General features: G+C 38.8%; 3 protein-coding genes across 5 annotated transcripts; 1 reads left to right on the top strand and 2 right to left on the bottom strand.

The window, feature by feature from the left end:
- Nucleotides 1-211: 211 nt before the first annotated feature.
- On the bottom strand, nt 212-4,669 carry LOC116215519 (NAD-dependent protein deacetylase SRT1). Of its 2 annotated transcripts, none has more exons than XM_031551263.1 (14): nt 4,392-4,669; nt 3,681-3,710; nt 3,491-3,583; nt 3,109-3,228; nt 2,709-2,809; nt 2,487-2,595; nt 2,274-2,353; nt 2,073-2,151; nt 1,853-1,906; nt 1,659-1,755; nt 1,423-1,508; nt 1,259-1,326; nt 937-1,039; nt 212-771 (listed from the first exon to the last, which is right to left on the bottom strand). In XM_031551263.1, exons 1-14 carry the CDS (start codon nt 4,488-4,490, stop codon nt 484-486), a joined length of 1,407 nt encoding a protein of 468 aa, XP_031407123.1. In that variant the 5' UTR covers nt 4,491-4,669; the 3' UTR covers nt 212-483. The 2 variants fall into 2 exon arrangements, with proteins under 2 accessions (XP_031407123.1, XP_031407124.1); XM_031551264.1 differs by having other exon boundaries at nt 1,423-1,505; nt 4,392-4,668.
- Nucleotides 4,670-11,261: 6,592 nt separating this feature from the next.
- On the top strand, nt 11,262-13,538 carry LOC116212929 (nudix hydrolase 2-like). 2 transcript variants are annotated; one of them, XM_031547685.1, is made up of 8 exons: nt 11,262-11,433; nt 11,640-11,848; nt 12,150-12,215; nt 12,341-12,478; nt 12,590-12,667; nt 12,751-12,801; nt 12,912-13,055; nt 13,180-13,538. In XM_031547685.1, exons 1-8 carry the CDS (start codon nt 11,298-11,300, stop codon nt 13,351-13,353), a joined length of 996 nt encoding a protein of 331 aa, XP_031403545.1. In that variant the 5' UTR covers nt 11,262-11,297; the 3' UTR covers nt 13,354-13,538. The 2 variants fall into 2 exon arrangements, with proteins under 2 accessions (XP_031403545.1, XP_031403546.1); XM_031547686.1 differs by having other exon boundaries at nt 11,382-11,459.
- Nucleotides 13,539-14,000: 462 nt separating this feature from the next.
- Nucleotides 14,001-15,887, bottom strand: LOC116212928 (fasciclin-like arabinogalactan protein 1). Its single transcript, XM_031547684.1, has 2 exons — nt 15,123-15,887; nt 14,001-14,725 (listed from the first exon to the last, which is right to left on the bottom strand). The coding sequence occupies exons 1-2, from the start codon at nt 15,780-15,782 to the stop codon at nt 14,123-14,125; spliced, it is 1,263 nt and encodes a 420-aa protein (XP_031403544.1). The 5' UTR covers nt 15,783-15,887; the 3' UTR covers nt 14,001-14,122.
- Nucleotides 15,888-16,822: the final 935 nt, after the last annotated feature.

Raw genomic sequence — 16,822 nt, forward strand, 5'->3', positions numbered from 1 at the left:
CACAACCTTCCTTTACATGCAACATAGGATAATGTGAATGAAACTCGATACTGATTTTTCCCGAGGATTTGATCTTGAGTATAGGCTCGGAAGATGTCGATAGAAAGACCACAAGGTTTCTCAAAAGGCCTCAACGAGGCACAAGAGATCCATGTTACATATGACCTGCTCGAATCATTTGGTATCATGGCCATTGCCTTACAACAAAAGCTTCACAAACAAGAAAGAGCTTTCCCATTTCATTGCGTTTGTACCGCCCGATCGCAAGTACTTTACTCAAGCAAGCGAGACTTGAGTGCTCTATGTGTCTAACAAAATCCACCTGCCAAACTTACTACTACATAAATTCTAATCCAGACCCGGTACCTCAACCATCACATCCGTGAGAGAAACAACATCCAGTGGCCGAGATTCACCTGGTTGACTAATCCTAGTGGCATATTTACAATGTGTAAAGTCACTTAACTAGCCTTTACCATGCTATTATGAGGATATGTGGGAACGCTTCTGAGACGAACGAGTGATGTTAGAGCTTCTCTTCCGCCTCTTCACTGTCCCGTTGATAAATGGTTCTAGCTCGAGTGTTTTTGAAGCCTTAACATAATTGACTATATTCGTTACGATGGCATAAACAGTGACCTCGCTCCTCGGAACTGAGGCGTCCTTTTTCTCGATAACAGCATTTTGGCCACAACACGAATCCTCAATTGCCTTATCTTTTAGCCTTTGGATTATGGAGCCCGAATCATGATTTGAAGAATCAGTCGAGACCTGCCAAAGATAAAAGTTGCTCAATTTTCAGAGACATACTAATTGGGTTAAAACGGATGGAGTTGGTCTTCGGAACCAAACACATTCGACTTTTAGTCCTACCGCAAACGGTTGATTGAGTGGTAACAGAAAAAAGGTGATTATTGAGTCATTCTCTTTTCTCACCTTAGAATCGAAAGGAATGTTAATATTGGTACTTGAACAGCCACAACCCTCCATAAAATTGATCTTCAGTCCAATCTCAAATGCTCTCGTCCTCTCTGTTCTCCTGCAAATAATATAAAATATGTGGAGAAGACAAATGGAAGAAACTTTTTTCATTGCTAATCTATCTTATTTGATAACCTCAGAATGATGACATGACTCTACCCACAAAGTTCTACGGCGATAGTAACTCTCCAGACTAAAAATTTCAACATTCGGATTTCAGGGAGAAGCAAAATTTAATACATTTTCATTCTCGAGCCACCTTATTAATTATGATTACCTCTTAAGCTGGAACGGCTGCTCATCAAGAACAGCTGCCTTATATTTCTCATCATCAGGAAATGAAACCTGTGATTGCAAACAAGAAAATCAGTCAGTCCATGAAAATGATAAAGGCGAAAAGCATAAAGGAGTTCATGGAAATGAAAGAGAGATTTACATTACCTCAACAGATTTGATGAAGGGCAATCGAGCTTTCGGCCCATGAGAACTTGCCACCCGAAGGGTCCAGTTGGTATGTCTATCATCTGCTGCATAGGAAAAAATAAGCGTGCCAGAACTTCACAAAAAAGCCTCAAAAAACTAATTATTACACAAAACAAACTTACGGAATCTAAAATCAGAATTCGTTTAAGAAAGTGTTCGGCAAATATAAATCCGTATAGTATGTTAAGAGTCACCTGAGCTCAAAGCTTTGGATATTACAATATGCAGATAGTCGATCCTGACAAATGGAGGTATTTGCAAGTTCAGCAAGTTCATTACACCTGAAACGACCTGTTCTCATCGTATTAATATACGCTGCATTAAACCACTTAACAATAGCATAGGATGAAAAGGATGAAAATATTCTGAACATCTGCACAGTAATTACCTTATCGACAAACCCGTGTATCACCAAGCTCGCTTTCTTGTCCTTTGGAGTTTTCTGCAAATTCACAAAACAAAGAGGTCAGATAGCCAAGAGAGAAGTGAAAAAGATTACGATTGCTTCAACCATCCAATATCCAGATATTCAACTTATTCTGCTTAAAACGGTGGCAATATTTACCATAAAGAATGATAAATATGCGCAGTTGCAAAGAAGATAATACCTGGAGGTTTACTATTATGATCTTCCCGCCTCCCTGTAGACATTTTAGAGGCAAATTGCATGCTGGGGTGATCTGCAAGCTGTAGATTAATGACGGTGAAGATCATTATCTACTGAAAGCTAGTGGAGAAGAAGAATCAGAGATCTGTAGGTGATTGCCTAATGGAACTCTCAATTCCAAACTAGTGAAACACATAACTACCTTGTCCCTAAACACAAGACGATATCAGCCTTTGTACAGTGCTCCTCGGCTAAAGTCATCTCCCTCGAGGGCAAAGCATCCTGCAAGAGGGAGAGAGAGAGAGAGAGAGAGAGAGAGAGAGAGAGAGAGAGAGAGAGAGCACTATTACAGTAAGCAAACTTCTAAAATTATGCTTTGAGGGTGTTTCATACAATTGAAGGCAAAAATAGCTACCTCCCAGTCAAGGACAGTATCCCGAAGTTTTGCTCCACACTTAGCAGCAGAACAGTTCCTTGATGTCTCCTTTAGTCCAACAGTCTCGACTTCAAAGTCCCTCAGATACCTTCACAAGATTGAAACCCAAGGCTAAACAGGTGTATCAAAAGAGAAGAAAGAAAATTTGCAAATGAAAACATATCAAGGAAAAGAAATTGTAACCCTGGAAATATCACTTACTCTGCGCCGCATGAAGGGCAGGTTTCCATAAAGGAGTTTCCATGCAACTCAGACAGCTTTTCCCTTGGGATACCAGATCGAAGATGGAGCCCGTCAACATTCTAGCATTCGAAATTCATAACTAACGTAATTAGAGATATGAAAATGATAAATATATCAGGGATTAGGAAAAATAATATAATTATACATCTGATCAAGAAACGGTGACAGAGAAGATCCTCAAAAATACCAAAAGCAATTACCAGCATGTCAGATGAAAATGCCTGACTATCTTGAAATGGGAAATGATGAAGCCAAGAGTGAAGACCAGAATCAGGGAAAACAGGTTTCCCTCAAAAAACTGTTATATTAAGATATAATCAGAAAAGTTCTTGAAAGGAAGAAATGGATGGTATCTAACCTGACTAATAACAAACTTCAAAATGCCAGCCTTTTCTAGTTCAACCAAAGCCATGTGGGTCATGCCCGGCATTGCACGGTGAAATGGCAGTGATGCTTGGGGTAAGGCTTTCCCATCACGCTGTCATCGCAAAATGAAAAACATAGAAAACAATGCAATCCATCAGCTCGGGTCAATTTCTACTCCCCAATTAAATTAACAGAGGCATCAAATTATGTGTTAATTTACGTCTCACTACATCAACCAAATATCGGGACTCTTAAGTAGCAGTGACAAAACAACGAAGGATTGAAGAAGCAGCAATCTCTGACAGAAGAATAAAGAAGCTAAACAACCCCAGACTCTGAATGTTACAGCAGTTGTTATTGACAATATAAATCACCTGGAGAGTCCAAATTCCTTTGGGACCTCGAAAATCAGGGATTCCACAAGAAGTCGATATTCCAGCACCTGTAAACACCACTAGATGCTTACTCTGCAATTACAAAAAGAAACCTTAGTCATGCCAATCGACAAATTAGATAAATAAGAGCTCCATACCACCTAGTTAAGTAAAAGGTCACAGCCCAAACCTTTCTGAGCATCATTCCAAGCCGTTCAATCTGCCACAGCAAAACAACCACGTTACCTTACGGTCGAGGCTATCTAAATAACTTAAGAATCTCCATTTCAGAGAGATCAGAGACCTTGACGCAAAGTCCACAGGACGACTAAATTTGAGTCTGACGATGAAGAAGATGGGCACAAAGAGCAACAAACCCTCCCGAAACAATTTTATGGTGAAGGTAAACAAATTACAGTCTCCCAATTTTCAGAAAATTCTTCATCATGAAACCTCTACCCAGCCTTACCTTGATTCACAAATGACCCAAAGATTCAACTCGCGATGTAAAAGGGTATTTCTATGAGGGCCCTTAACATAACGCCATTTCCATCCCAACACTTGAACAAGCTCAATCACACGGAAAAAACGAGGCAAAACTTGCAAGCAAACTGATAGTACGATCAATGTGGGTCGACCAGGGAAGCTCGCTGTGATGGGTTAAACCTAACGGACGCATCGAAAATGCACAAATCCGGAAATCCAAATCTCATTCCCCGCATGAAAAATTCAAGAACAGCATATATATCGATCGAAGGAAACGGACAAGCTTCCACCATTTGCAAGGAATCTAAACCTATGTTTGTCAGCTGGGAGATCAGCTGAAGATCGTCCACGCTGTCGACCGACAAGAATTTATCACCCGGAAATAGTAAACAAAGAGATTCAGAATTTTTTGTACCTTCTGATGCAAGACGCGAGGTGGGTCGAAATGCTCCTTCATCCCAACCTCCCCGACATCTTCTATGTAAGAGAGCTTCTCGGCATAGCCCAGAGACATGATGGCGCGGCGCCTTCTCTGTGCTCCCTCTCCCGCTCTCCTCTTTGGGCGAGAGGGATTTCTTCACTCACCTTTTTTCACCTGAGAAGGCGCAGACAGACGAGAGAGAAGCTGGGAAGAGAGACCGAAAGATGGCAAAACACTGGCAGACTAATTAACGCCTTTTGTTCCTCGTCCTCCACTGCTCTGCCGTGTCAGGTGACGAATATTATAGCGTTAAAATAAAATATTTTCAATTGGTTCAATTTATTAGTAATTAATGAACTTTTGATTTTTCAGGAAAAATATCTCCCCAATTTCCTGGCATTGTTCTTCAAAATTGTTGGGTTTTCTTTTCTTTTCTTTTCTTTTATTAATGATTTTTTCACTTGTAAATCGAGATTATATCAAGGGACTCTACCATGACAATATGTCATGATGACAAAAACGTAAAAAAAGAAGGTTTATCATACTATAAAAAAGCCGGCACAGTACTTTTACATTAGTGTATCGTGCTTAATCATCTTCAATTGATGTGGAACATCACCTTGATAGAGTGCGTTATGATCTCTTTTTTTTGTACCCTCTTGAAAAAAGGTATTTTGTATGTTCCGTCACTATGACAATTTATCATGTTAGAAAAATCCATCAATCATGCCAATCAAGTCCCAGTCAATGCCACTAGCAACTACCATGGGAGTTGATGAGAGCTCTCGCAAGCTCACCCCCGACATCAGCAAAATTGGCTTGAACCATACTTGTTTTTGCAATATTTGAAAAAAAAAAGAAAAAAGAAGGAGAAAAAAATTCCTTGTACGTGTTACACATTGGATTTGACGTGTAGAGTTATATACCTGTAACGTGAAACAATGGATTACAATCTTACGTTGTCTTTCTTTTAAAGAGGGACAATTGTGTTCCATTTTAGTGTTTGAATCTATGATATTTGCTCGGTTAATGATCATAGTATTGCATGTTGGGCTTTTACCGGTCACTTCAAACGAAACAAGTTTTCGGATTCACTGCCATAACTGGCAAGAATCGAATCGAATCGAACCGAACTTACGTGCACATATATCTATCTATCTATCTATCTATCTTCCTTCTCATTAAAATCCAGTGGCCCTCTTACGCAGGCTTCCTGCTTGTCTATCCAAGAAAGCCCAGTCCATCCCAGCGCAGCCCAGCCCAGACCATCTCTTGATCGACTGAATCAAAGTTATCGTAAATGGGCTGGACATTGCTTTAGTTAGGCCCAATTTCGGATATGATAAAAACCATTCGGCTTGAGTTATCGGTTCTTCATGTCCTCGTTCGGGAGCTCACAAATACGAAAGAGAGAGTAAGAGCAACGATTTTTGATAAGGAATTCTATCATCTTAAAACAACATCATTATAGTTTGATCTTAGTCGATGTCACTTCATACTCGAGGCAATGTAAGGACATATGCATTACGTTATCTGCTAGATTTTTTAAGCTCTTCACGAGAGAAAGAGTCTTGTCAGTGAGACATGGAACGAGAAGAACTAGTAGAAGGCAATTATAGGAAGTAACATATCCAATTATTAGGTGTCTACTCGGCATATGTTTTTGCTCATAATATTGTGTCCATGTTAGTATATAAAATTTTAATCACATAGATAAAGTACTTGACAATCTTCAGATTCATCATATGATGTTTACAAAAAGGACTAAACACAATCAATTTTCATATTTAAAAAAGTAGATGCGATAGTGTATGTTTATTTAAAAGTACAGACAGTGTACATAATTCATTAATCATTGCTTTTTTCATATGTAGATTATAGAAAAAAGGAAAATTATCTGGTCCGGACAGAATTGTTGGGAGAGTTCAGATGAACACAATCGACTGTAAGTGTAACACAGGTCGTATGTGTTTCGCCTATTAATTTAGAAGTCGCAGATTCAATATCTAGTCGGACTACCTGTATTCATTTATTAATTATTTATAATTTTTCTTTTATTATATTAGATATTGTGCATTCTTTATAACTGAAAAATTTACGTACTATTGTTTGAGATTACGATGTTTTAGATTCAATTCTCGCCTGTACTTCTGTAATGGAATAAGGAATTGCATTCCTAGGTGGTTTTATCCACCCTTTTCTTGTAATAATAGAGACTAAAGTGGAAATAATAAATGCAAAAGTTGCAGTATTCTCGCGAGAGAGAGAGAGAGAGCATGTATACACACATGTTAGTTATGCGTGTATCTAGAATTTTATAATCGAATCTATGCAAAACCCGACCCGATTATCTAATATCTACCGGGACAAGAGTAAATATATAAAAAAACTCGATCAAGTTAGATGTCAGCTGGGGGGTTGGTAGAGATGAGTTGTGTTGGAATATCTATACTTGAAAATCAAACAAGAAGAATAAGCACTCAATCAATAAATAAAAAGAATAAGTAGAAAAAGTTTCGAATGATAGAACCGATTCGAGGCACGCTATGGCAAACACTGACTCTGGCGTAAATTTCTGTCGCTATCTCGATGTAATAGCGTGGTGACGTTCTCCAAAATATAATGATTCACTCGAGATTTTCTAATGTGCACTTAAATAGACAATAAAAGAATTCAAAAATTTCTCAAATGCTTTTGAAGGAATTCTGGAATAAAAAAGGAGGTTTTGAAATCGTAGTACTTCGAAGGAACTTTGGGAGACATAAGAGAAAGATTCTTAGGGTGTGTTTATTTTTTAAAAAAATTTTAATTCAACTCAACTTATTTTCAATTCAACAATACAATTATTATTATTTTTAATTTTTTTAATCATTCAATTTAATTTTTAATATTAAATTCTCTCAACTATTCATTATTTTTTTACAATTCAACAACACAATCATTACTTAATCATTAATTTCTCTCAATTATTCATTACTTTTTCGCATTTTTTCTCATAATTCAACAATACAATAATTATAAACCAATTAAAATCAAAACTCAACTCAACTCTAAATCCACGCGCACTCTTAATAGTGCTTTCATAATGAGAGAGAGGGTACTTATAATTAGTGAAACAACACCGTTGTATCTTTTCAATAAATATATCTATATATATATATATATATATTTGTACACAAACTGCCAAAAGGAACAAATGCATCACATCAATTAAAATACATTACTTTCTATAATTAAGGAAATTAATCCCTCATAATCCAAGGTTCCCGTCTTTCTACTAATAAGAGGACGGGCATCCCATAGACACGATTAATTTTCAATCACATAAAAATATAAAAATGAATCAACAAGTCGAAAGACAAAGCTGATATATTATGTGAAAGCAGACTCTGGTCAAAAAGCTTACTTAATGAGTTGTGAAAAGACATGGAGAAACATAGTATGTCTTTGACTGCACAGTTCGGATACTTTAGACGTGTTTTTCTTAATTTATTCATACTTTCGACTTCACTAGAAAGCATATATGGCCAAAAAATATATGTATATATAAACGGAAAAAAGAAAATCAACCGGATATATAGTTCATGGTTCACGAGTTTACCTTTCCGGTCGAGATCGGGCATGCGCGTGTAAAACTCTCAAAGTTCTAACTATTTCAAGCTCTTAAAGGGGAAAAATCTGATATAAGGGCTTATTTGGTTTGTGGATGAAATTTTAGAATTACAATTCTAATTTAATTCTACCCACAACAAAACAAAATAACTCATACAAATTCAAAGAGTGGACTCCATTTATACCACTTTTTTCCACAACAAAACAAAATAATTCATACAAAATCAAATGATGGATCTCATTTATACAACTCTTTTTTAAAATTAAAATTTAATTTTAAAATTCTACTATGAAATCAAATGGAGCAAAAATGTCTTACCATGACCGTAAACATCTCATGCTCATGTTTCAACGAGCTTTCTGATCGTGAAGAATGAAATGATGCATCACTTTGTCAGTGTTTGGTTTCAGTCAATGAATGACATAATTCGCATGTCAGCTTCACATAAGAGTTGTCCTTGTTGCTCTTCTCTTCTTAGCCACCTTAATAGTTTATTTTATTTTAGAATTAAGTAGAATTAAATTTAATTTAAATTGGATTGTAATGATTGTATTATTGAATTATGAGAAAATATGTGAAAAAGTAATGAATAGTTGAAAAAATTTAGTATTAAAAATTGAATTGAATGATTAATAAAATTAAAGAAAAAAATTTTATTATTGATTTTTATTGTATAGTGAGTAGAGTTAAAATTTAAATTAAAATTTTAAAAATCAATCCTAAAATCAAATCGATCATTTAATCTATTATTAAAATTAATTAGTTTGATTGATTCGGGGAATCTTTGATCCCAGGGTCGCCCACCATGGAACTTTTTATTAAAAATTTGACTGAACCTCCTAACGTCGATGAAGGATGTCTTTGAATGAATTTCCGAAACTATTTTAGTTTATGAATCGAGAACAGCCTCTTCCATTATCAATACCAAATGTCTTTCGGCTTAACCCTGTCGGATCGATTCGGTTTTCCAATGAATGGCGTGGAACCATAATTCAGCCACATTTGTGTTCTTACACTTTAACGTGACCATCAGATTCCTCTTGATACAGGTGCTTCGGACAATTTAACTCGATCGTTACGGCAGCAAACCACCTCATATCCGTGCCAAGATGTTCCAATCGATCTTGGAGTACCCCTCGGGGAGAATCCAGGAATCTTAAAAGTTCTCCACCTTTCGGGATATAAACATAAAAGCATTGTTATCAGAACCGGACCGGACCGGCCGGTTCGACCGGTCGGACCGGGAACCGGCACCAAGTCCGGTCCGGTTCGCCTAAAAACCGAAATAGCAGCTTTGAACCGCCGGACCCATTGAACCGGTCGGTTTTAAGCAAAATTTCATTAAACCGGCCGGTTCTATGGGTTTTTATGGGTTTCCTATTTAATGTAAAAATTGGTTGGTTGTGTAAGGATTTGAACTCATGACCTCTTGCTTTTCATATTAGCATACTACCAACCAAGCCACCACCACTTTTTTGTTCTTTTAACTCTACTTTTAAGTACTTATTAAAATAAAATATTTATTTTGAAGTAAGAAATATTAAATATAGATACTTTCTTATACTATTGTTATATTTCTTTAAAATCATCATACTTTTATCTTAATTATCATAATTTTTTTAATAATATGAATATTTATTTTATTTTAAATAAACGAGCGGTCCGACCCATCGAACCCCCGGTTGGACCCATAAACCCATGACCCCGTACCCCTTCCGGTTCATCATCCGGTCCGGTTCTGATAACACTGCATAAAAGTCATCCAATTATAAGTACTGAAATTGACGTAAAGGGTGTGGTGGCTCAGGACCAAACCAAACAATTGATCAACCCAGTAGTTGACCCAATTGACCTTTATTCAATTCCGTATTATTGAACCAACAATCAGACCCATACAAAAAATGATCATTTTATTTTTCACTTGTCTACACATGTCGTGTACGTGGCCCACATGCTTTCAACTACAAGTTGGACATCATTTTCCGTGCTCGAGCGAGAGGGACGACTAACATGAAGTGTACTTTTGGCCACATCCGACATTGGGCATGGTGAAATGTCTGCACGCACAAACACGTAAAACTTTATTCTGATACCATATTAAATTTACATTGGCTTATATGAGACTGAGCTCATCTCCAATATAAAAAAATTCAAGCATGTTGAAATTTAAACACGCATAAATCAAGTATTTTCTCTTCAAGGGTGTAAGCTCACGCGAATACAAAATTCGTTATGATACCATATAATTTTTTTTGGGCAAATTACAAAAAAAAAATCCAAATTTTGTAAAAAGTCTCAGTTTTGTCCTAAATTTTGTTTTGTAACAAAAAAATAATAAGTTTTCTAAAATGTCTCAAAAATGACCTCCGTTATAATTTTTATCAATTTTTGTTGCTAATGGTGGGTCCCTTTAACAGTTCACGTAGGTCACACGTAGGCAAAAATTGACGAAAGTTATAACGGAGGTCATTTTTGAGACATTTTAGAAAACTTATGGTTTTTTATGTTACAAAATAAAATTTAGGATAAAATTGATACATTTTACAAAATTTTGATTTTTTTTTTGTAATTTACCCCTTTTTTTTGTGCCTATTCTAAACCAAAAGCTCTAGCTTTTGATGGCAAATGAGTTCAACCGCTTATAAGTTTAACGAATTTTTTCTTTTGATAGAAGTACTATTTTTTTTTATGGATAAATTTAGTGGAAACTTTACAATAAATATATCGAGGATTGAATTTGTACCATATATATATATATATATATATATTTTGGTAGAATGGAAATATTATAAATCAAGCGAAATTAGTCCCCCCATCATATCCATGGTATGGTCTCGTACAAATATAGGAGAAGGAATCCCTATTGCATCCTACGTCACTAGAGTAATTACAACTGATGGTGGATTATCAAAGGACATGAGGTCTTGACCGGTGTCACGTCTAATCCGTGCAAGAGCATCTGCCACCTTGACCGGTGTACCAGATATTTTTCGCCACTTAGTTCTGATCTACCTCCCATCTTTTGGGTACCATGAGGAGGTGGCTCTTGTTGTTAGCACCAATCAGACTGCGAAAATTAAATCGTCTATTTATAAATACTAACTTTATCATAATACGATGTAATTTATTATTTATTTACTAACAGTCCCCTTCACGCGCGAAGTGGTCCCTGGCCCATCACATTGCAATAATTAAATATGTGGATCGTAGTTCGAGACTGCGATGTGAAACTAAATTGATGAGATGGCGGAATGGTGCGCGAAGTAGTTTTCCGCATCCATTAACAGATGGGAAATGGAGAAAATGATGTAAAGCCAGTCAAAGGCCCGTCTATAAATGACGATCGTCTCCTCCCACTAAGTTTCCCACTCATAGGAATATGCCTACTGCTGCAGGACCCAGTTCCAACTGCTAATTCGTTAGGTAAAATAGTCTCCACACGCTTAAAGGTCGGTCGGTCATCGGTGCAACGGTATCCTGTGCGCCATGCTGCATTCCGGGATATATATGATCATTTATTTATATCCTATTTTTCATTTTGCCATGCTAGTTATATGTTTTCTGCTATATCGTTTCGGGGCAGGACAAACTTTACGGTTTTTATTTTTTCCTCGCGTTTCTTTTTCTAGTGATGTCGATCTTCGTGAAGTCATCGCCGGGGATTGATATCGCATTTGGCAATGAGGGAAAGGCGGAGGTAGAAGAAGCCATGCTCATGCTTCCCGTGATGCACGATAAATATGAAGGAGTCATCGTGGACATGAAGAAGGCGCCTGTTATGGAGCCAGAGGTCTTCTGTTCTGCACTCAGAGCTTCCATGTCTCTTTGGAAGAAACAGGTCTCTTCCTTTGCTTGTAACTGTACCTTCACATGCAATTAGGTTGCTAAGAGAAGACTCGGGAAACCGAAACCTTGTTTTGGTTATATGTCGGTTTTACTACTCCAACTCGTCCCGTAAAATGCAAGCCTAAGGTTACGTTTGCATTACTGTCGCGGTTTATCGATGAAAATGTAAAGGAGAAGTCTGGATATGTCAAAAAGCTTTCATTATCAGTAGAATCAAACGGAATAAAATTACTTGATCTGCTATGCCTGCGAGTACGATATAATCATCTATGAATTTTCGGTTTGTTTTTCAGGGGAAGAGGGGAGTTTGGATCAAGCTGCCGATCGAGAAGGTGAACCTAGTCGAAAGTGCAGTGCAGGTGCTGGCACGTACTTCCCACTGCAAAATTTAAATCTAGGCGAATGATTGAGCAACTTTAATTTCATGCAAATTACTTCATTTTCTGTCACATTTATGGGCTATATACATCGTAATCCCGTGCAGCAAGGATTTTGGTTCCACCACGCAGAGCCGACTTACCTCATGCTCATAAACTGGCTTCCCGTAGTTCCTTGTACTCTTCCTGCAAATGCCTCTCATCGAGTTGGTGTCGGCGCTGTTGTTCTGAATGACCAAAGAGAGGTATACCAGTAGTCTCGAAGTTACGACCGAAATACTAAAACAGCTATGTTCCTTCAACATTTCGGTTAGTTAGTATTGCCTCGGAAGTGATGGTTCCTTGTTGGTGTACAGATCCTGGTGGTCCAAGAGAACAGTGGGTGTCTACGCGGAATGGGCGTGTGGAAGATCCCGACTGGAGTTGTCGACGAGGTACTGCCTTCACAACTGAAAAAACCTAACTTATCGTGCTCCGAAAAGTCAGAATCTATTTGATGGAGTTGTATACCTGACAGGGCGAGGATATACATGATGCCATTGTACGCGAAGTAAAGGAAGAAACCGGAGTAAGCATTGCTTGATTAGTTCCCCCTTACACGATAACATACTTTCTAAGTTGTCTTTCATGTGAAATTTAATTACTATTCCACGGCCAATCGTCTTTTGTTTCGTTCAGATCGACACAGAGTTCCTGGAAATACTAGCATTCAGGCAGGCGCACAAGGCGTATTTTGATAAGTCGGATCTGTTCTTCGTGTGCATGTTGCGTCCCTTATCATTCGATATCCGGAGACAACACCTCGAGATCGAGGCTGCCCAGGTATTAACATAGTTTCCCGATCAGAAAATCATCATGTCTTGAACTTCTTCCATTTACCGTGAGAACAGAACAAACCACAGTTGCATTTTTATTCTTCTCGTTCTTTCGTTCTTCGATATGACAGTGGATGCCTTTCGAAGAGTATGCATCCCAGCCAGCAGCCCGAGAGGACGGACTATTCAGGTCCATCACCGAAGTCTGTTTCTCAAAGTTACACGGTAACTGCACCGGATTTGTCCCAGTGCCGATGAAATCAATCTTCTGCGGACGCTCTAATTGCTTCTACCGAAGTATATGAGATGCGAACATGCTGAATAATGTATCAGTATTTGTATCGTCACCGTGTTTCTCAGCTTTTCTATTGTATATTGATCAGTTTACCAATCGGACCATGTACTAGTTATGTTTATGCCTTGTATCGAGAGATTTACAAAACTACAACCCTCACGTGTCGATACTTCAAGAACGTGAACATTTGCTTTACTTGATTTTAGATTTTATTTTTAACTATACGCCATTTATCTTCAATTCAACAATACAATCATTAATTTTCTTTTTTTCTTCAATTTTTTTAACTATTCAATTCAATTTTTAATATTAAATTTTCCAATCTATTCATTACTTTTCTCACAATTTAACAATATAATTATTACTTTCTCTTAACTATCCATTACACTTTCATACTTTTTTTTTTATAATTCAATAACACAACCATTACAGTCCAATTAAAAAAAATATATATATATATATAAAGTTAGAATAGAGTTGAATTAAGCTAAACTCTAATCCAAAACAAGGCATAGATTGATTGGGTTTGCTAGACTTGGTCCACTATCTTCGTGTATGTGATGCTTTACGACACAAGGAAACTCGAGATTGCATTCATAAAGTGCAGAGCGTCGCGATTGCAAGTCATCGATCTTCAAGTGTACATAGATCGAGATAAAAACAAAAAGAAGGGGAGATATTACTTAATCGCATCAAATGATTTAACCCGACATTGGATCAATTAATTTTTTTAAACATTAAGAAAAGGAAAAAAAAAAGGAGTAACCTGAAAATAAAAATTACAAAAGAAAAGCCCCAGAGAACAAAGCCAAAACGACGACGTGGATCCTCTCATTTCCAAACCCCGGGCTACTCGATTTGCCGTCGGCGCTCTCGTCGGCCGCGCCACCATCCGGCGAGTCTGCCGGAGGGTTAGCCGAGGTCGGTGCCGGTGGTGACTGGTGCTTGGGCGCCTTGGGTGAGTTCGCTGCGTCGGGGGTGTCCGCTGCCTTCTCCGGCGCCGGAGTTGGGGCCAGCACTGGCCCCGCCACGGCCTCGGAGAGCTCCTCCGGGAGGAGGACCCCGTCGACGGAGTAAATGGCAAGGGGCTGCTGGTCGAAGATGGTGCCGGAGGTTTTCACGGTGTTGACCTTGGTCTTGAGGGTGACTTCCTCGCCGTCGTTCTGGACGATTAAGCCGAACTTCTTGGGGCCGTCGGTGGCGAGGGTGTTCATCGGGCCGTTATTAGACTGGAGCATGGATATGGACATGTAGACTGGGACACCGTAGAACTCGAGGAAGGAGACCCTGTCGGCCGTGGTGAGGTTGTCGAACCTTGGCTGGAACGCCTTGAACGGGCCGTCTGAGGGACAGAACATCGTCAGCCCTCCCACCACATTGTCCTGAGGCCCGAGCCCATGAAACAAAAATAGATGAGGGCCTAATTCACCAAATTCAAATTATAAGCCATTGGGAACGGTAAGATGTGTCGATAAACACACTGAGACAATCGCTCCAACATAATACATGCAATTATCGCCAAGAGATTCCGGATTTAATTATCGCCAATGAGATTGTCGCATCATTTTATTTCTGTTTTTCTAATATTCTTTCCTTCTTGTGTAACTGGTTAGAATTTTAATGACTAGGCTAGATGTCCACTAATCTACAATGAATGCATATCGAATGGATGATAATTAATGTTACCATTTGTTTTTGGGTAATTTTCTATCTAGCATCGGCAAAAATCGGCAGTCTTGTCATAATAAGGAAAAATAACATCTTAAATTGATATGTTACCTTGTATGTGTTCAAGGCGTGGGGGCTAGCGGATAACGTGTCAGCGAACTCCTTGCAGCCATGACCGGACATCAATGCCGTCAGGTTCGTCTGGGCGGGGTCTGGCGCCGGCGCCGCAGCCTCAGCCGACGGCAGGATCTTGCTGATCTGAAGCACTGAGATGTTATACGGAATCTCCTCGAGTGACTTCACGAAGTACACGTCGAGCACCCCGCCATTGTCCTGGGGGCCTAGCGCCACCTTCCCGCCCTTGATGTTGGTAATATTGACGAATCCGGTGGACCCCGGGGCGGAGCCGGAGGCCTGGAATAGGGTGGCGACGAGGGCGGAGCCATCAGTGAGCTGGTGGAGCTTGCGCGTACCGAAGTAGTCTAGTAGCACGTGGAGGGAGAGGATGTTTTTGATGGTCCCGAGGGTCGGGTGAGAGGCGAGGAGGCCCGACATGGCATCGTCATCCACCGCGAGGACGGTGATGGTGGTGCGGGCGCTGATCTCATCCGCTAGGTGGGTCTGGGTGAGGTAGTTACTGAAGGTAGAGAAGCTCAGATGCTTCGCGAGGAGGGCAGTAATGTTGTGGGCCCGTGATGGGGCAGCGGCGAAAGCCGAGAGGAGGAGGAGTGGGAGCAGGACGACAAGGTGGCCGCAACCGCAGAGCTGCATTGTGAGAGTAGGGAAAGATCGGCTACGTGCACGATCTCTCCGGGTGGGTGTCCGGCGAGGGTTTCTTGATTTTCCGGTAGAGGTGAGAGTTTGAGAGTTAAACAAACCTCGGTACCATCAGGCGGATCTAATGGAAAGGGAGAGGTGGTTGATGAAAATAAGGGGGACGTAGAATGGACTTGTTTGACTAGCGAGGGCAATGCCACAAGACAATAATGTCACACTTGAGAGAGATACTCCGAGGTAGAGTAGTGTACACTACCGATCGCAATGCGATACAGATTGACGTGATCAATTACAGTACATAAATCATGTAATAATCTTTTGGGTGAAAAATAATTAAATGGTATAAATCATGCATGAACTAATTATGTACATTAAATGATACATGTTATGTAAGATGAACGGTTGTATTGCTTAAGCGCTCAGTTACAGCAGCCAGTTCAGCACGCACTGTTAAAATCATCAGTGGAAACCACGTCATTAGATATTTCTATTTCGTCGCATGCCATAAAAAAATATTGGTAATATTGTTATAAAAAAGAGATTTAGTGATTTAAGCATATATGTGATGGATTAGTGAGATGTTGTCCGTCATGATTATAATGAGAAAGAATCAATTAAAGACTTTCTTAAATGATGGGGACGTGTACCCTCATCAATAGTAATTGGATGGGAGTTGGATTTTTCATGCAAGAGAATCTTTTCAGATTCTGCAGAAGAATTCCCCCCCCCCTCAATTTATCGACTTGGCACCATTAATATGGCAAACAATTATCACAACATGCGCAAAAAAAAAAGGTTGTAAGAAACAAATACACGTGTGGCAATTTATAAAAGAGAGTTTTTTTATAATTTTTGTCGAAATATTGAGCTTTTCGAAACTATTGTTTTTTGAGTTTTTTTTTAATTATAATTTGTTATAATTTAATATATCGCATAGTTTTATCGAAATATTTCAATAATAATGTTTCATAACTTCAAAATGATAAGTTATAGTGAACTTTACATTTGCAGTTTTAATAGAAAAGCGAAAAAGA

The sequence above is a fragment of the Punica granatum genome, chromosome 7, assembly GCF_007655135.1.
Source record: "Punica granatum isolate Tunisia-2019 chromosome 7, ASM765513v2, whole genome shotgun sequence".
In the NCBI taxonomy this organism is placed as follows: Eukaryota; Viridiplantae; Streptophyta; class Magnoliopsida; order Myrtales; family Lythraceae; genus Punica; species Punica granatum.